Raw genomic sequence first — 20,887 nt, 5'->3', positions numbered from 1 at the left:
CTTCTGCCCCGCAGCACGAGCTCAATGCAACAAACTTCCCCACGGGAGGCAAAGAATCAGCAGCGGATCAGGGATCCAGGGCAGGTCTCCCCTAAAAACGAGTCTGTACCCCGTCAAGGGTTGGGCAGTCAGCAGCGACCGGGGGGTGGTCCCAGGCAGCACCCGCACAAACGAGTCTATATCCTCCAGGGGAAGGACAATCAGCGAATGAGGGGTGCAGGTAGTGCCCCCCAAATGCCTGTATCCTACAAGGCCCTGGGCGATCAGCAGCAGATAAAGGCACTTCAATCCAGCCCCCCACAAAACGTCACTGCACCCCTCCCTCAAGTGCCCGGCGTCCGGACACCCAGCAGCAGACCAAGCAAGGGGTCCGAGCCAGTCCCCTCAAACACGAATCTGTATCTCGCACGATCGAATGCATCCGAGTCAAACCCCACGCAAAGTTATGCAACTTTCTCTGAAACTTTGGCTACTTGCTGCAATTCCCTGGGAGGAGGAGGGGGCTCCTTTAAAGGGCGAAGGAAGAGTTCTCGCGGCTGTCACCGGGCGAGAGCTGGCTGCTGCCCGGATTCCAGCGGGGAGCAAGGCACGCGGGGGAGGGGGGAGGTCTGAGGCGTTCCGAATCCGAACGTGGGGACCCGGGGAACGTTCTATTTACCACCAGGGCCCGGATCCGGGCCGGAGTCGCTGGCTCTCCGCCTCCTCCTCCCCCAGCTGCAGAGGCGGGCAAGATCAGGACTTTGCTTCTTCTGCGCTGGCACCGCGTTGCAAGGGCGAATTGGAAGGCTGGGGGTGATTCTGTCCTCACATCCTCACAATCCAGGCTGCCTAAGCCTGACGCACAAGGCGCTTTGCGCTACGGGGGCTGCGTCGCGGCTGCTCCCAGTCCCGGACTGTCCCAAACAAACTTTGTGAAAAATTCTCAAGCCTGAGAATAAGGCGGTGCAAAAAGTTGGGGAGCGGCATTATTCATGAGCAGGGTGCCCGGGGCAGCCCGAGCCCCGCCCCCTTCTCCTCCCTTCCGAGCGCCAGCCTCCGCAAGCCGTCCTGGAGTCTCAGCTATGCGAGGAGAGGCTCTCGGGGGTGAGACAGGGGAGGTCTGCCGGGCTCTCTTCATTCAGAGTCCCCAGCGGCGGGGTTGGTTCAGATTGCAACACTTGAAGGCACTAGTGGCCTTATTAGGCGGAGCAAAGGTGCCGCCTGGTCGGCTGTAAAGAGAGATCGGCCCGCCGAGCCCCTACGGGACCCGCAGAAGGGCACAGACTCCCCCGGTCTGCTATACCAGCCCCGATTGCAGCGTCGGGCCAATGTCCGAATAACAAAGCCAAGCGGTGCCGTTTTCCCATTGTTACCATATTTGGTATCCTGAAGAGGAAATTCGATCTCCCACCCCCGCTTCTCAGCTCTGTGAGACACACCCGGGCGGGTAGAGCGAGCTTTGACCTGTGGGAGGACCCCTGCCCCACGGGGCGGGGGGGGAAGAACCCTCGTCTCCTGTGTCTCTGTGGGGAGAAGAGCCCTGCCCTGCGGGATCCCCTGGGAAGGGCTGTTCCCCATGCGATCCCCACAACTTTGGGGAGGATGGAGCATGCCAAGTCCTGTTAGGGAAAGAAGAGCCCTGGCTTACTTAGGGTCCCCCAACTCTTTAGAGGAAATCTCTTAATTCCCCCTAAAGGAATGAGGTGGCACCAGCTCTCCATCTTCCTGGTAAGGCTTCTCACAAGAGACCCCAACTCCCCCCCCTTCCCTTTAATTGTTGCAGTCTCTTTGGGCAGATATTAGCGAGAGAGCCTCCCTGGCCCCTTGGAGATGGAGTCCATCTGCAATACAAACACAAGTGTACTTGTACAAGTGTAACCCTGCAGAGTTAATTAATCCAACAGAGTTAATTCCTTATTGTAATGAGGGGACTATGGATATATCTTCAAACAACGCTGAAGGCTCCAGCTGGAACATGATCTGAAGTCACAGTTAAGGTCTCATCCATTCTTCAAGCTGGGGGTTAAACCATGCTTTAACAGAGGAGAAGAAAACTGTTTTAACTGGTTGCCCTGACAGTTGTAATTTAGTTGACCTATTTTTTAAAAATTGCCAAATATGAACCCATGCTTTATTTATGTGGGGAGGGACAGGGGGAAACTAGGATGTAACCCAAGCCCCCAGTATGGATGTCATATTATGAACAGGGGGCCTGAACCATTTTACCTAACACAGTTTGGTATAGAGGTGGCAAGTTAAAGTTTGTGTCTTTACATTTATTTCATGCAACAGATATTTTATATTAAAATGGATTTTGAAACTTCCTTTCCATCAACATTCTATGTTTCATTCAAGGTTGCAATTCAAAGAAGTTCCTATAATGCTAGGAAACAGTTTTTTAAAAACTGGTTTCTAAATTGTTTCCTCTAGCAGCATTTTAGTTCTAATGGAGACAAATTATTACTTTAAAAAAAATTCTCAAGACTGTTCAAAAACTGTGTGATTCAACACTCAGAGCAAAACATTTCTTAGATGAAGCCATTTTTAATGGCAGTTTCCTAGCATAGTGTGCTTAGAGCTGAGATGCTATGATGACTGGTGCCACTATAGGAATCTAGACAGATAGAAATGAATGGCAGTGAGATGCTGAGATCCATAATGACACAAAGTATCTGTTTCTAGTTATTTCCTCTTCACTGTGTCCCATAGCCACGCAGAATCTATTTTAAACCGTTTATAAAGAGGTTGGCTTTATGACGACAGGTCAGGTCCGAACTTTCTCTAAAATTTTATCATAGACCCACCTCAGTCTGATACATGCATAAGTAGTAACATTTCAGCTCTAGCTCTGATATTCTTCTGGATCTGTCCTTACCTCTATTCATCAGGCACATATATCCTACAGTAACAACTAGTTAGGTTTGTCATAGAATACATTTTGCTCCATTTAATTTACATCCAGTAGCCTAGTTGCCTTCAGAACTTTTTCCTCAGATTTCCTATAAACTAAAAGATCATTCATATACAGTTCCACTACCTTCAGGCCTTGCAGAATCTCACTTATTTTCCCAGTGAAGATTCATGAGGTACTTTTGATGCTTTAGCTTGTCTTTGTAGTTTTTAAGCATACACTGATAGGGTGTGCATTACTGAGCTATTTGCACATTTCACAGGTAGTCAGAGACATTCAGCCTTTGGCTTTGTGCCTCACAATACACCCAGGGTGTGTCCCAAATGTTCTACTATTGCCCACCCTGATGTGGTTTATTTAGTATTATAACAGCCATGTAAAAACACTCTCTAGCAGACATAGCTAAGCTAGCAAAGGGCAACCTCTTCCCTTCCCCACTACCACATGGATGCAACTACGTTGACAGAAGAGTGCCTCTCGTGGCATAGGTAATGTTGTTCAGGATGGTGGTGGCCTTATGCTGACAGAAAAACTGCTTTGGGTAGTGTAAATTGTGTCTACGCCCAGGGGGTTCTGCCAGTATAGCTATACCAGGAAAGCGTTTGTGGTGTGGACAAGGCCTAAATTTGACTGGCATAGCTATTCTAGTACATTTCACTTGGGTATACAAGGTCCTCAAAGAATTTGCTGGTATAGTAATGTCAGTTAGGGTATGATTTTCTTAGTGCACCATTTTAATACCAGCAAAAGTCCTACTATAGGCACAGACATACCAGCTTAAAACTGCTTGTATTAGTATAGCTTATTTTGCATGGAAACTGGCACAAGCTATATCAACAAAAGGACATCTTTGCTAGTCTGAGCTATGCATACATTAGCCATACTCTTGTACCTATAATGGCAAACCTCTTCTAGTATAGACCTGGTTGTGATTCAAAAACCAATAGATGCAAGACGCAATTTGCAAATGTGCCTGAGGAAGGCTCCTCAAGTTTGGATTTCCTTCCTCTCCCTCCTTAAGGAGGTTATATGACTTGCCCAAGATCAGCACGTGAATGAAGAGTAGAGCCAGATATCCTGACACACAGGCCTGTTTTGTATATGTATTGTAAGCCCACTAGGGTTGCTGGGAACATGATGTCATAAACAGTGGCAGTATCACATTTCCTAAAACATCTAGAATGCACATTTTTGGTTACAACTGAACAATCTAAACATATGTTGTCAACCAACAGAATACAGCAATATTTTCTTCACTTCCTGTCCTTAACTGTTGGGTAATGTTGTGCACCATTAAGCAGATGTTATGGTCCATCTCAGAAATAGCTGCAGCTATTGAGTGAGTAAAATTGGTAAGGTGCTTTGTAACTGTTGGGGTAAAAAGCTACACTATAAATATTAAAGGATTGTTTCTAATACACTATCCAGCAAATCATACTTTGATTTATACCTGATTTGATGCTGTGATTTTCAATAAATTATACAAAGGACCATAAAGTAAACCACAACTTTTAGCTTTTTTCCCCCTGTAAATGAGAACGAACCAATTCTTAAATCTAAGTATATAAAATGCTAATCACTCATCTAAAACAGTAATTAAAACAATTTATACCTATTTTAAAAATACATATATTGCTTTCTCCTGAATCATCCTTTGGATTAGGGCTTGATCCTGCTAACCCTTACTCAGGCAATTAAGGGTTTCCAGATTTGGGCCCTAGGATATGTGGTTTATAACTGATTTATACTCCATAGCATCTTTCTTCCCAAAGAACTTTACAAACTATATACATCCAATACATCTAAAATGCAGTCATCATTGGGGGTGTCCGGTGATAAACTCATCAGTATGTGGGACATCACAACAGTTGTGCAAAGATGACATTTTTGCAAAGGACACCAAGGTAAATGTCTATGAAAAGAATACTATGGAATCTTTAATGTTCATACGGCACAGGCAGGACCTAAATTTTTCCTTTCGCTTCTGAGAAACCTGATCAGATAGCTCTGTATTAACATTTTATGGATGAAGGTCTGAGTCAGCCTTGTTGGGATTTGAACGTTTGGTTCACACAGTCTAGGTAACTCAGACTGCAAGCTGAGACCCCCCTACACCATCCCCTGAAGCAGAGAGAGAATAGGATCAAGTGATTCAGCTATATGGTTTCCGGAAGGGAATGGCAAACTTGCAACATTTCAGCTTTTTTACAACGTAAAACCCAGACATTTTAAAAAACAGATACGTTACATCAGGATGAGTAAAATAAGGGTGGCTTAGCCTTTAGCCTCTCACTTCAGGACATGAACAAACCACTAATTCCTGGATTTAGGAAGAAATCTTCCCTATGGGCAGTTTATTCCATATCTGTCCACTGTGGATTTTTTCCAAGTTTCTTTAACACAGCTAGTACTGACCACCATCAGAGATGTTGACCAGACAGAGGATGGAAATTGCCATGTTTCTACATCCTGATGGGCCAATGAAGATGACAGAATATGCAGAAAAGGCAAACTGTCAAATTGAGAGTGAAAATGCTAAGCAAAAGATTATATGAATGATAGCAATGCAAACAACTCAACAAGTGAATCAAACAACTGAATCAAAATATATCTTATTTGTTAGAATAAAAAATGTTTAGGGACTAGTTTAAGTGATGCCTGTACTTTGAACTTGCATAATTAGAAGCTATCCTGATTGCCATTTTTATGTAAACCATTTTTATGTAAACCATATATGCAAAGTTTTCTGTACTAAAGCTATCATTGTTTGCCATAGGTTCATGGAGTAACATTAGCCTTGTGCAGATGTTTCCTGACTTTTGCATCCATGATGTATTAGCCATCTGATCGGTCATTAACAAGGTAAATTCCTTTTTGCTCATTTGTATATTTATAAATTAAAGTACATAAATTCCAAAATTGTTATGCTATTGCCAATGAAAGTGTATTAAGTTTTACAAACAGCAGAGTTGGCTAACTAGTGTGTGTGTGTGGTGGTGGTGGTGGGGGGGGATCTTACACCATTTGAAGTGTGGCAGAAATGTATTCCATATATTCTGAAGCATGCTTGGTCATGGTGGTTTGTATCTCAGCCTGAATGCTATTTTCACTTAGGTAAAATTGGGTGTATATATATATGTTGTTTTTCTTGAAACAGGAGCTTCTTGCACTTTGATAAATAGCCTGAAAGGTTGATTGGATTGATATAATTTACTGTATGTGTCTAATTCATACAGTCGATAGTCATGATAATCAAATTGAAATTCTTTATTACACAAATCATGTAAATGGCATTTGTTTTGCTCTTAGTAGTCTGCTCACTAATCCATCTCCAACAGGACTGCTAGTAATATTTGAAGCCTCTGAGCAGGTTTCAAACTACCAACTTAACACAAAATCTGCCGTAAAAATGTCCCCAGCACTCCCACCACACACTAATATGGATCAGGTAAAAGCAGGGATTTAAAATTATATTGGGACAATTTTCACGTGCTATATTCAATCCTCAACCAAAAAAAGCTTTTATGGTCCAGTATCTTACAACATGGATGTAACCTAAAAGGGGGGTGGAGTCTCCACAGAGCGGGGGCTGTGCTCCACACCAGACCCAATAGGGTGTGATAGGAGATGTACTTCCTCTTCCTTTGATAAACTAGTTAAAGTAGGTTTCAGAGTAGCAGCCTTGTTAGTCTGTATCTGCAAAAAGAAAAGGACTTGTGGCACCTTAGAGACTAACAAATTTATTTGAGCATAAGCTTTCGTGAGCTACAGCTCACTTTCTGAAAAATTTTGTACTGGTGAGCCCTTTCACATAGCAAGCCTCTGAGCGCGACCCTCCCCTTATAAATTAAAAAAACACTTTTTTATATATTTAAACACCATTATAAATGCTGGAGGGAAAGCGAGGTTTGGGGTGGAGTTTGACAGTTCGTGACCCCCCATGTAATAACCTCACGATCCACTGAGGGGTCCCAACCCCCAGATTGAGAACCCGTGAGTTAAAGGCATAATTTAACCTAGAGAGATAATCTTGCATGACGTTTAATCTCAGTTTTTCATTGCTACAAAACACCTGTTGCAATCAGTGGAAGGTTACAAGATATAAAAGACTTTGGGGCTTGTCTACATACAAACTGGAACTGAAACAAAATAAATTCTCACACCCTTAGTTATTTTGGTGCAAGTCTGTATGTGAACAATTATTTCATACAAACAGTGCCCTATTTTGATTTGTCATTACCATTTTAAATGAAATCTGGCAGATCCAGGAATAAAACCCAAGTCTCCTGTCTTCTAGGTACAGTGTATACAGTATGGGACAAGGGCCGTCCCTAGCCATTTTGATGCTCTATGCAGCCCCAGGCCTCCGCAGGGGTGGGACTGGGGGGGCAGGAGGGAAACCACCCCCCAGCACGAGGAGGCGGAGTGGAGCGGGCTGGGGCCGGGTCACTACACTTCCTGCCGCCCGGTGAGTGCAGGGCAGCCAGGCCGACCCCACACTCACGGGGCAGTGGGAAGTGGAGTGACCCGGCCTCAGCCCGCTCTACTCTGCTCTCCTGGTTCCCGGCTTTGGAGGGTAGGGGGAACCACACCCCAGCACTCACCAGTGGGTGGCTAGGAGCTGGCAGAGCGAAGCAGGCTGGGGCCAGGTCGCTCCACGTATCACTGCTGGTGAATGCAGGCCTGACCCCTGCTACAGTGCTCAGGGGAGTGGGGGCGGGGCTGGGGCGGAGCAGGGGTGGAGTGGGGGCAGGGTTGGTGAGAGAGAGAGAAGCTTTTGAGTCTACACAGAGCTCTTCTTCAGGTCTCAGAAACTTACTTGGAATGTCACAGCTAAATACGAGGTAGAACAGATTGTTTAGCTTCACGAACTAACACATATTTCAATGCCCATGCAGACCAAATTGGAGGATCAGTGCAAAAAATCAACATTTATGACTTGGAATACACATAGGGAGCAGATCTGCTGGGTAAAGAGAGGCCATTTTAAAATAATTGTTCAGAGTAGCACCACGCCTTAACATGAAATGTAAATGCAACAGATTAATAGCTTTAAAGATTGACATGTTTATCATAGTCATACTTAACTTCCTTAGAGAATATTCTCAGGCTTTATTAATTACTGTTTGCAAATTGCTCCAAGATCTTTGAATGAAAGGCCATATTATCATAATTATTCTATTATATAATTGTAAAGATTGGGTCCATGTTCCTGCTATAGGCTTCCATTTTTAATAGTTATAATTAAAATTCAGCAACAATGTACACTTCCTATTTGAAATTTGTCACACAAAGCCACAGCCCGTTTTAGTCATTCAGTAGCTTTTTGTGTTCAAATAATGGAAAACTAACTTCATTTCATTACACACGGTACACAAATACATCATAGCAACAGCTCCAACAATGGCGTATTACACCTTCCAAAATATTTTTTTAGACTTGAAAACATTGCATAATGATGCCAAGCCAAGAGCCAGATCTTTAACTGTGGCTGAGGAGGAGACGGCACAAAAGAGATTGTATGCCACCCCCAATCCTGACATTGGTCATGTGCAAGTCTACTCTCCAGAGAGCTGAACGCCCGGTGGCTGCTCTAAATTGTGACGTCTGCCAAAGGTCCCGAGACAATCAGAGATGTTCTAGGCATGGTCCCTTCCCACTGGCCATGCTCTCTGAATAGCAGGCACCAATGATAGTGGTGATGTAAGAGTTGCTATGGTGGCTCGACACCAGCTGATCTTTCTCTTTGCTGGGAAATCCATACATGGCTAATTAAGCTGGCTCCATAGAAGCTTTGAACAGGCTGACCAGCACAATGCTGCCCTAATGCATCAATGGATTAGGACCAAGGACTGTAATTGATTTTTATGAATGGTTGCAGTCTCAAGTATCGCCCAGATTCAGATACTAAATAGCACTCTTCTCCACAAAAAGTCCCACTGAAACTAATGGTATTTACCTATAGAGCAAGGTACTGAATGTTGCTCCTAATCAAAATCTGGCATTAACCTAAACATACAGATTTTAGGGATAAATCTTATTCCCTTATTCACACAAGCAGATTGCATACAATGAGAGGCAACCAAGAGATCTCTTAACGGTGCTGTGGTTTTTCTTTTCCTTTTTTATATTCAAGATACCTTTTACTCTTCTTGCAGAAACAAGACCACTTCCTATTCCTCTGTGCATTATTATTTTTTCAAGTTCTGAAAGTGACCTCAGAACCAGCTCTTTATTTTTAGTGGCAGAAAATGGAGCTGATAAATAGGTAGCCTATTTAAAAATTAACTGGATTAGAGTTAGGGACATTACCTCAGTGTTTTTAATAATTTATGAGAAGAGAAGAAGGCCATGTGCTCTCCAACACTTGAAGGGTTGATTCTGGAAAGCAACAGGAAAGTCATAAGGAAGGAAGGAAGGAAATTTTTACTTATTTCCTTTAAAAGAACTCTCATTCTGTGTGCTTCAGAAATGGGTGAGATTTGAAATGAGCACTGTAAAAATTCCAGATCCAGATCTGTATTTCAACTTTACCACAGCTCAGGGGTACTGAGACTGGGTTGCTAGTTCAGGTCCTTGGGTTACATCTGCACTAGAGAACTGAACCATTGGTAATTCAATCAATGGAATTATACTGGCGTAAGTGGCCCTGCTGCAGTGCATCCAAACTGGCCAATATGTTTCAGATGCAGTTTTACCCTGCCTCCACACGGGTACTCTATTCCATTGTTGCAGTTGCTGAAGCTTCCACTTTGAACTAGAGGCAGGGAAAGGGAGGAATTTGCACAACTGGGGAAAAGGGCCACTTTTGCCTTCATTTGAATCTGAAACCACCCATTTAAGAGTCAGATTGCGTTAATTAGAATCCAGAAACTGTCCCTGCAGCCCCCATGTCTGCTTGCAAAACCAGCCCCAATAATACAAATAATAAAAAGCAACATACTTGGTGCAAGGGGGTCTTTGTCTCCCAGTTTCTCATCTTGAGCCTGCAAAGCTTGGGACTCTCTAAACTGGGCCTCGGTTCCAAGCATAGTCATGGGCATCTCCCAATCCAGCTCTTCCTCCTGGGTCTCTGCTGAAGACATGAAGCTGGTCTTCTCTTTCTTCTCCTCCACATCTTGGTCCTTCACCATCATAGTATGGAGTACCTCCATACTATCAAGCAGCAAGAACTTGGTTCAGTGCATCAGACTGGGCAGGTTTGCTTCCATGCCAGCTTTTACTTTGGACCTTGTTATACTGCAACTTCAGCCCTTTAATATTTTCATAGCACTGTGTGCTACTCTGTGCAACGCTCTGCTTGGTAAGACATTTAGGCACCCAGTCACAAAGTTCTGCTCCAACTGGATTGCCTTGCCAGAGTACCTGCACATCCGCCTCTTGCCAGCTGGCAACAATCATATAAAGTGTTTTTCTAAGACATTAGACATCCTGATAAAGAAGTGGACCTCAGGACAATACCATTTCTGGAGAAGTTGAGGCTGGCAAAATAGCATACAAATAAATGAACGGTGTGTGCAGCACTTGGTATAAAGGTTTCTGGAAAATTTAACCTGGGATAGTAGAGTACAGTTGACTTGTACAGTGCAATGGTGTCAGGAGGACTATTTTCACCGTAGGGACTATTACTCCAACACTAGCCATCTGCACCAGCACTGAACTGGTGGAGATCGTTTACAGAGGCCCACCATGCAGCGATTAGCTTTGCTGAAAACAAGTGACTATAGCAGAATATAGCATTTGCCTGTGCACCACTGAGAGAAACTGCATAAGCACATGAGACATACAGGTATGCCTGTGGGATATGTATTGATTATCATCCCCAAATTTTCTGTATTCCCAAGGTCCAGTTAGAACTCTCCATTCTATCCAGAATCTGGTGGTAGAAAGACAACAAAAATACCCCCATACCCTACCATGATGCCCCCCAGACATGGTCACAGAGATTACAAACAGTTGCACATGGTACCAACTGGTCCACAGTAGCTGGGAATAGCTGCAATAAAATAGGTTTTCTTTAAGATGGAAAAGATAGGCATGCTTAGACCCTCATGGGGATAAGGAAGTGAATGACGAGAGCCTTCTTGGATCTGACCCAAATCCCACTAAAGTAATGGAGAGACTCCCATTCATTTCAGTGGGCTTTAGAATGGAGCCCAACTGAAGGAGAGGTAGGTGGGGCAAAATATGAATTGGCTACTCAAACTAATCTTGCACTTACTCTAAAAATATGGAAGACCAGCACTGACGCTGAAAAGAACAATGGAGATACCAAGTAACTCAGTTTGATTGTAGTTCGCTACTTTATACAATCCCCAGATGTGTGATGTGCAACGCACACAAAGGACACACGGATGACAGACTGAGAAAAGCTTGACTATTCTTTCTCTTCTGACAATCAAAGGCTAAGCTATATATGGTCTCTCATTTTGCATCCATTTTCTAAACTAGCAAATAGTGGTTCGTAAGCATCCCAAAGAATCTATAGTAAACAAGTCCTCTCATGGATCAGAGGCATAACAAATATGACACTGGCATCCATGGAAAGGGAAACACCATTTATTTCCTACTCACACAACACCCATTAGCTCTTCACTAATCTTCCCAAGCAGTGGTTCAAATGAACGTGCAATAGGCAGTGGTCCCTATCCCTCACTAATGCAAAGCCAACTCTATCAACCTCCACTTTAGCACAGAACTTTGTGTTCTGAATTTAATCCATTCAGAGAACATCCCACTATTGCAAAAGATATATCCTCTGCACCTAATCAAACGCTTTTTCTGCATCAAATGATAGCAACAGCAGCCGAGCCCCAGAACGAGGCTAGTGGATCAAATTTAGTCAATAATTGTCATCAGAGGAACATATGTGCTTAACAAAACCCTTTTTGATCTTCGTAGATGAGATACAGTAACCCTCCTACAACCTGCTAGCTGCTCTTAAGTAATGAAACTGAATAACAAGACTCCACATAGAGGGTCTGCGATTTTTTAAAATAGGAAACAATACTGATATAAGCCTCCGTTGCAGATGGGAAAGGACATTAAGTAGCCATTGTGTGAGTGAACAATTGTGTGAGGGAACCATGAACATTGGCTATTCCGCCCTATGCCACGCCCCCCCAAAAAATCAAAGAATAAAATAAAATAATTAAGCTTTAAACTTCTAAATTGAGCCCCTTTTTAAATGGTAAGAACTGCTACAGTTTAATGCACTTCTGCCATCTTTGGCTTTAAATGCTACTTTCCACAAGGAGCAAAAACCCAAAACACTAAGAAAATTACAACAGATTTAGCAATAAAAAGTGTATTTTAAACCATAAATCCTGAACAGCAGCAAAGGAGCATTATTATAACATCAACATGGAAGGAGGGGAGACAGCACAAATCAAAGCCAAATCACATGTACAAAACTCCCCTTCACTATCTGTTCTCTCTTCACTACAGTTCCCATGGTGTATAATGTATTCCCACCAGTAACAACAAATGATACCAACATCCTATTCGCTGAAGCTACAAAATGTTATACTAAAGCATGAATGAAATGTTAGAAGTCCCATTTTTTTGGTCATCCGTGTTAGATGCTAAAAGCCACTTACATTTCTTAATTAAAGTAACATTCACATGCAATAATTAAGTCAATGTTTCCATTATAAACCCATCTTTCCACAGGCTGGAAAACTTGCTACCACTGACCTGTCAGAGAGAAAAATCCAAGCCATAAAATGTTTTAATCAACAAAACTGAAAAAAAGATGAAGCAGCAGTTGCACTTTTTTGCTTTTTCCTAATAGCTTTCTTTAAAAACGATCACTGCTTAGCCCATAATATTGCTTTTGCTACTGTTCAGATCACCTGTATTTACAGTAGAACCTCAGAGTTATGAGCACAGCAGGAATGGAGTTTGTTCGTAACTCTGAAATGTTTGTACCTCTGAACAAAATGTTACAGTTGTTCTTTCAAAAGTTTACAACTGAACATTGACTTAATACAGCTTTGAAACTGTACTATGCGGAAGAAGAGTGCCGCTTTCCCTTTTTTTAGTAGTTTACGTTCAACACAGTACTGTACTGTATTTGCCTTTTTTTTTTTTTTTTTGGGGGGGGGGGGTCTCTGCTGCTGCCTGATTGCATACTTCCGGTTCCAAATGAGGTGTGTGGTTGACTGATGAGTTCATAACTCTGGTATCCATAACTCTGAGATTCTACTGTATGAACTTATGCAGAACCACTGGGGTTTGCACGTACAAACTATTGTCTAAGCTAGCCATTACTAGCTGGTTGCCAGGACCTGCCAGTAGTAACTACTAGCCCTGAGTCAAAGGGTGCGCTCACTGCTCACAACGACTCCTGCTGGCCGTTCTGGGAATTAGCTCTGCCAGCTTGCCCTCTCCCTCCAGTGTGTCTTCCCCCCATCCAGGGAATAGCATAACTCAAATCGACATAGCTTAGATCTACTTACCATGGGGAACACACTACGCGATGTTGACAGGAGATGCTGTCCCATCGACTCCCCCTGCTCTTCTCAATCCGGTGGAGTACAGGAGTAGACGAGAGAGCGATCTGCGGCCAATTTAGCAGGTCCTCACTAGACCCGCTAAATCAGGAGTGGGCAAACTTTTTGGCCCGAGGGCCACATCGGGGTTGCAAAACTGTATGGAGGGCTGGGTAGGGAAGGCTGTGCCTCCCCAAACTCTAACCCTACCTGCCCCCCCACTTCCTGCCCCCTGACTTCCCCCCTCAGAACCCCTGACCCATTCAACCCCCCTGCTCCTTGTCCCCTGACCACCGCCCCCCCCCCGGGACCCCCTGCCCCAACCCCCCACCCAGGACCCCACCCCATCCAAATCCCCCGCTCCCTGACCGCTCCCCCCGTCACTCTTATCCACACCCCCACCCCCTGACAGGCTGCCCAGGACTCCCATGCCTATCCAATCCCCCCCGAACCTCCGCCCCATCCAACCACCCCCTGCTCCCTGACTGCCCCCCGGGACCTCCTGCCACTTATCCAACCACCCCCCCCCCCCACTCCCCTTACCATGCCATTCAGAGCGGCAGGACTAGCAGCCGCACACCACCACTGAGGCTGCAGGGGAGGGGGGACAGCAGAGGAGGGGCCGGGGGCTAGCCTCCCTGGCCGGGAGCTCAAGGGCCGGACAGGATGATCTCACGGGCCATAGTTTGCCTACCTCTGCGCTAGATTGACCAACAATCTATTGATTGCAGCTCATCGATCCCCCGGTAAGTGCAGACAACCACTCAGTCTGCAGCCCCGCTCACGCCTGAATCTGCAGCCTACTCTTCGTGGCTTGGCCCTCTGGCCAGGACACCAAGGTCCTCCCCTTCCAGGGAATTCAGAGTCTTTCCAGACCTGCTGTCTAGCTGGCATCTCCAATGCCCTGGCCACTCCCCAGGGGCTGGGAGGGGAACTCAGGCCCACCCTCTATACTGGGTTCCAGTCCAGGGACCCTCAGCTCAGCAGTCCTGGACTTTCCTTTCCTAGCCCTCACTCCTCATTCCCTGTACTGCTTCCTACCATTGGTTCCCCTTCTCTCTCTCGGAGTCTACCAATTCCAAAACTGTCCTCCCTCTTTCCAGGGTGTGACTGTATCCAATGCACTCTGCAGTCTCCAAACACTGCTCCCCCTTTGCAGGAAGGGACTGCCCTTGCCCAGCAGCAGCCTTTCCCAGAACAGCCACCTATCTGTGGCCCACTACCTGGCTTTATACAGGCCCCAACTGTTCCTGCACAGCCTTTTCCTGTAATCAGGGCTTTCTTAGCCTCCAATTTACAAGGTTAATTGGCCCATCTGGCCTCCATTAACCCCTTCCACTCCTGCATGAGGTAGCCACCCCATCACACCCTGCTACAGTCAAGGAAGTGCTACCATATTACACATCTTTTCAGAAAGTTAAACAGTAGTAGAGTGCTTTGGCTAACATAACTTAAAAGTGGACTGACTCTCTTATTTGCAAGTCTAGCCAGAAACATAGGAAACGATATCTAAAACAAACCTACTATTTGTCTGTAATGTGATTTTGATGATATATGCAGCATTACAGAATTTGTTGCCACCACTTCATAAAAGCATCTTAGCAGCCAGTAACAGAAGTTATGACAGGGAAAAGAAGTGGAAACTTTAAGAGTTAAATTCAGTCGTTCTATAAGCATAAGAATTTAGATGGAAGACCAATCTTGGTAAAATATCACTCCTTCTCAGCGTAAGTATTTTTTTATTTTAAGAAGGAACACGAGAATAAACGTTGCTTGATAAACATAGCAATGAATATACAACTTTGTATTACACTGAGGCAGCCCTATATAATATTAGAAAAGCTCACCAAGGAGAGTTAACTAATGTAGGGCTGCCCGGACTAATTTCTATATAGGGAGTTAAAGCACAAAACAATTATCCTAACTCACATCAGGCAGCTGTGTAGTTAGCAACAAAGGAAGTTCAGCCTGTAACCACTGGCTCAAGATCCTGGCACAGGAAAGCATCTCATCTGATCCAGATGTTTATTTTCCTCAAAATGTATATTTGTGAACATTGTTTTCTACTACTGTTTCACAAATTACTTAATGAGATAAGTCACAAATTAATGTTATTTGATGTTGCGGACTATTCGCCTACAATGATTTGTTTTCATTTCCCCCAAGGCTTGTTCCAATTGCTGAATTAGGTGGAGCAGAGTAGCAGGGTCAGTTTGTAATATTTTGGTTGTCTGATCTCCATTTTGATCAAGGTGTAGCTTTATAGTGACAGCTGGTTTAATCTGTTGTCTCAGACTTCTGCTGGCAAGCTGTATGAAGAAGTTCAAATGAGATGAAATGGGGAAGTAAGGGGAAAAAAAGAAACATTACAAGTTAAAACAAAGAAATATGTTAGGAAGCCAAGTGTCACATTTGGAACTCACAACTCTTATGCAACTTTATTCATAGACTGACACATAGTTTACTCTTTACATCTATATCTAGTTTTATCATTATTAGATAATGATTGCAGTTTCTGGTTTAATCAAATGCAGTTTTTTATAATGCTGTCATTTGACAACGCTTCATTATATATTACACCAAAGACTTTAAAAACAATAAAAAAGACTAAATAAAGTTATCCTTTAATCTAGTATATAAATCTCTGACTGAACTCCACATTGTAACAGAGCATAAAACAATGAAATCAATTTTGCAACATTAACTATACTCTTTATCTATCTTAAAGCCCACTGTCTTGCAATGCAGACTAGTAAATAAGCATCTGCAAATATTTATATAAATGCAAATACTGCAGCCTCAAGCATTTTAAGAACACTGAATTAATCTTAATTTTTTCACAACAGCCTGTTCTGCTAAAATGTGCTAAAATGAAATTCAGATTATCTACTAAGACTAGGATATGTTACCTGCACATCTAGTCTCCATTCAAGGCTGTGGTAACTGTGGAGCTTTGGTGCCAGTTCACTAAGAATGCTTCTGATCTCCCTTCTGTTGTCAAGGTAAAGCTGAAGCAATAATTTGTTCAATTCCTCTGAGAATCCCAGAACAAGCACGGAGTCTTGGAAGTCAATCTCAGAAATCTAGAAATCATCAATTTAGAATGTAATCAGGAATTGCATAACTGTTGTTGCTATTACTATGTTACTTGCTCCCCAGAATCTATATATTACATTTTCTAAAGTCACATTACCTAGTTACAATCCCTTTCATGCAGAAATATAAGAGAGGAGTTCCGTATCTAGAACCCATCAAACCTGTCACATGTTAACTAGTGTATAAATGATGATACGATATTGCTACCAAGGTACAACTTCAATAATAATATTCAAATGCAACTACTCAAGTAAATTAAAGAGGGCAAAAAAAAAATGCTTAACATTTTGTATTTAATCATTTTGATACACCTATTTGAAAGTAGTAGGAACCAAAATAGTGTACCCATAGAAGGAGCTTATAACAATGACTTATTGGGCCTTGACAGATTCTAGTACATTTCTAGATATCAGATCAATTTATAACATATTGTGTAGCATCGTTATTAAAATTTTAACATACTCTGAAATTTCTAAAATGCCTATGTGTGTAAGTGCTGGGTCAGAACTCACATTATATTAATCTAGAATGGCCCTTGTACTTTGACAGTCCCAGATCAATGGTTTTCTACATGTATGTTTTATTTTATGGTGTGGTTCAGTTTCTGTTATTCTGGAAGCAGTCATGTACTTGAGAGAAGAGTCTTCCTTTTGCACTATTGTCAACAGCTTTCGCATACTATAACTGTTGCATGGCAAGCTCTATCCCATCAAAATGCCAGGAGAATTTATTTCATTTTTCAGGTCACCCTACTTTCCAAAAGAAGATATTTCACTCTATTCCAAGAACTGGAAGCAATACCAGAAGAATACAAGTGAATGAAGTTAACTCAGGACCACCACTCAACTGCTCCACTTATTTCATAAGTTTGCAATATTCAAGTATCCTCTTACTTCTTGGACAGTCTTCCCAATGGGAAGACAATTTATTACCCAGGTGCCTTTCTTTCTTTGCTATTTTCCTGTATTCTTATTACCTTTTATGGTGAGTTAGTTAAAATCTCACAATCTAAGCAGCATCAGGCCAGTAGTAGCCTAGGTAGCTACAAGGAACCCCGAATAAGAGGAGTTAATCTAGTCTGTATTCAGTACAGCATTTGAACAGTGACAGAACTCAAAAAATAGATTTCCCTTCACTTACAGTTGGATAGTTTATTTTTTAAAACATTATTATTTTTTAAAGCATTATTCCTCACTTTCTATTCTTTACTCTTGTGTATTGTTGCTATATGCTGTTAAAAAAGTTTAACTCCAGAGCCACTGAAATGCATATGCTAGGCAAAGTGAAGTGAGTCACATATACAGTGCTTTGGGATGCTTAATATTACAATACTATGTAAAAATGGTGTTGCTTTTATACATACCCTTTCATTCTCCCCTCATCAAGAAGTTGTCAAATTTTGAAAACCTGACTTGGTCCCTTGTCTAAGTGTTTCCAGCATTGTAGGCATATTGTGGAAGCCTTTGTTTTCCAATAAAGAAACTGGAGGACTTCTCTCAAACTTTTACCCCTGATATATACTATCACGACATTATCCTTACCAGGAGCTTGGAGCCCTCAGTGAGAAGATATGTTAATCCCTCAACTCCATGCTGAATAATGTCACTACTAACATTAAGTTTTCCTGAAAACAAAACAGATATTCAAGACAAGGTAAGGTGTATCTGTCCAGGCTATAACATACAGGGCATCTAAATAAATAAATAAAATAATTTTAAAAAGCACAGCAGAACTAGTACGGACTTAAGCATACACTGCATGGTAAGTCACAATGGGGCCTGAAAGAACTTTAGAGTTTATGATATGATTTAATAAAATAATATGCTCACTTGTGTATCACTTTTTAAATCTAACCAATGGTGACCAGACTGGTACTAGAGTTGCCAATTTTCAGACTTTGCCCTTTGGAAAGGGAGGCATTGCATTAAAGGGACACAAATACATAATCACACCTAAATTATTTAAACCACAGTTACAAGTATAATTTATGATTGCTATAGATGAAAGATTTAAAAAAGAAAAGTGGTGTTTTCAGTTGGTTTTCTTTATACATTTGATAATCCTTTGGGTACAGCAAATTTCATTCCTCCATCTCCCAGCTATAATCCACTAAACACACAATTTTACCCTGATAGTTGGATGGGCCTTTCACAAAGCAACAGGAGACAGAAAAATATTTTTTGAAAACCAGGAAAGTGTTACTGTAAAACAACAAAAATTGGAAGAGAAATTCAGAAGCACCAGAAACGTATTTTGTTAATTGCATATTTCAAGTTGATGACATCCATTTAAGTCATGATGTATATCGGTCCCAAATATATTTCTGGATTTTATATTGTTGCTCAACACTGTAGTACAAGGGAGGCCAAACTACAGCCTGCGGACCGGATCCAGCCCGTCATGGCTTTCAATCTGGCCCTCGGGATTGCCGGCCCTATGACGCAGAAGGACTAAGGCAGGCTCCCTGCCTGCTCTGGCCCCGCACTGCTCCCAGAAACAGCTGGCACCACGTCCCTGCGGCCCCTGGGGGAAGGGGTGCAGAGGGCTTTGTGCGCTGCCCTCGCCTGCGGGCACTGTCCCCCACAGCTCCCTTTGGCCGGGAACGGGAAATCGCAGTGAATGGGAGCTTCGAGGGTGGTACCCACAGGTGAGGGCAGAGCACAGCAGCGCTGCCTGTCCCACCCCAGCAGTCACCGCTGGACATGCTGGCCACTTCTGGGAGCAGCGCAGGGCCAGGGCAGGCAGGGAGCCTGCCTTAGCCCTACTGTGAGGCACTGCCACCTAAGAGCCACTCAAGGTAAACGATGCCGTGCTGGAGCCAGCACCCCTCCTGCACCCCGCACCCCAACCCCCTGCCCTGAGTCCCCTCCTGCACCCCACACCCCAACCCCTTGCCCCGAGCACCTTAACACCACACCCCCTCCCACACCCCAACCCCCTGCCCCAGCCCTACATTTATGGCCCTGCATGCAATTTCTTCACCCAGATGTAGCCCTCGGGCCAAAAAGTTCACCCACACCTGCTGTAGTATCTAAGCACCTTCCGCATGAAATCATCAGCAACAGCCAAGTCCCTAGTGGACTTCATGGAGTCTATGGCAATTCTCCCTTTTCAGGGTAAAATACTCCTTAGAGGAGGGCATACGTTTTTGATTAATAAAATACCGAATTTTTAAAATTAGTATTTTCTTTTTAAATCAGTTTTAACAATTCCCCTTCAGTCCAGCAAGGTCCTAGGCAGCATTACCCTTCTGCCCCGCTTCTCTCACTCTTACTTGCGGCTCCTTCGTAGATTTTCGGGTTGGTGCCTTTCCTTAAGAACTCCACTGCGATACGGCCAAATTCACCAACAACTGAAACGAAAGGAGAGAAAGGCTCTGCGGACCTGCCTGGTGACTCCTGCGCTGGGGGGAACTCTCTCGGGCAGTTACTGGTTTTGCAGTGCCAGGGGCACATTTCACACCTCGGCCAGGTCTCCCTCATTAACAGAGCTGACCCGTGGCCCCCGCAGAAGGCCTTGGGCTCTTAGGGGCCCTCTCAACCCCAGCGGGCTCCGGAGACGGGGGTGACTGTCAGGCGCTTTGGGAGCAGGGCACAGGGCCCTGTTTCAGTTTCTCCGGGCAAAAGATCCCACTTCGCCGCCCCGGGGGCCCCAGCAGGAGGGCCGCGCTCGTGCTGGGGGATTGCGGGGAGAGAGCTGGAGCCTGTGGGGCTGAAGGAGCCCGCCCAGGGCGGAGGAAGGGTGCGGGGCAGCCCGGGAAGCGGGGGCGGGCGAGCCGGACCTGCGCTGTCCACCTGGGTCAGGAAGCCCAGGTGCTCCTTGTGCTCTTCCGATAGCACCAGCAGCATCTTCCCGGGGGCCGCTCGCCTGCTCCGCTCCTAGGCCGGGCGCCTCCCCGCCGACAGCTGAGCCGCTTCCTGTCAGGGTGGCTGCGCCAGCGCGCTCCGGCCGGTGAGCGCAGCCCGGCACACGGGTTCCGGGGCCCCAGGGGCAGGCAGAAGGCCGGGCGCGGGCGGGGGGCGAGGCCCGTCCGGCGGCTCCTCTGCAGGGAACGGGGACTGGGCCTGCCGGAGGCGGTTCACCTTCCCCGCCCTCTGCTGCGGCCTGGCCCCTTCGCCCCAGGCGCCCCCGAGGGCAAGCGGGAAGGGTCCCACGGTCGCGGCCGGCGTCCCGCCCAGGAGCCCTAAGGGTCCCCAGAGCGCGTTAGGACGCGACGCGCGGTGTCGGCGCCACAGGCCCAGCTAAGAGCCGCATCCAGATTTCAAACCCCGCAACGGCAGGAGGGTCTCCTCGCCCGAGGGTGGGTCAGATTTATCGCTGCATTCGGCCCACCTAGAGCGTGGATTAACATCTCGGCAGTACTTTAGGGAAACTCTTTCAGTGCTGCTACTGTTTTATAAGTTCGTTA

At 44.6% G+C, this 20,887-nt stretch overlaps 1 protein-coding gene across 1 annotated transcript; it reads right to left on the bottom strand.

The window, feature by feature from the left end:
- Positions 1-15,102: 15,102 nt before the first annotated feature.
- COMMD2 (COMM domain containing 2) lies at positions 15,103-20,423 on the bottom strand. The gene is made up of 5 exons (XM_077826573.1): positions 20,261-20,423; positions 19,754-19,831; positions 18,021-18,103; positions 16,293-16,466; positions 15,103-15,692 (listed from the first exon to the last, which is right to left on the bottom strand). The coding sequence occupies exons 1-5, from the start codon at positions 20,325-20,327 to the stop codon at positions 15,495-15,497; spliced, it is 600 nt and encodes a 199-aa protein (XP_077682699.1). The 5' UTR covers positions 20,328-20,423; the 3' UTR covers positions 15,103-15,494.
- Between the last annotated feature and the right edge of the window lie 464 nt (positions 20,424-20,887).

Source organism: Eretmochelys imbricata, chromosome 9 (genome assembly GCF_965152235.1).
Source record: "Eretmochelys imbricata isolate rEreImb1 chromosome 9, rEreImb1.hap1, whole genome shotgun sequence".
Lineage (NCBI taxonomy): Eukaryota > Metazoa > Chordata > Testudines > Cheloniidae > Eretmochelys > Eretmochelys imbricata.
Note: the sequence above shows the minus strand (reverse complement) of the source record. Positions and strands in the feature narration are given on the sequence as shown.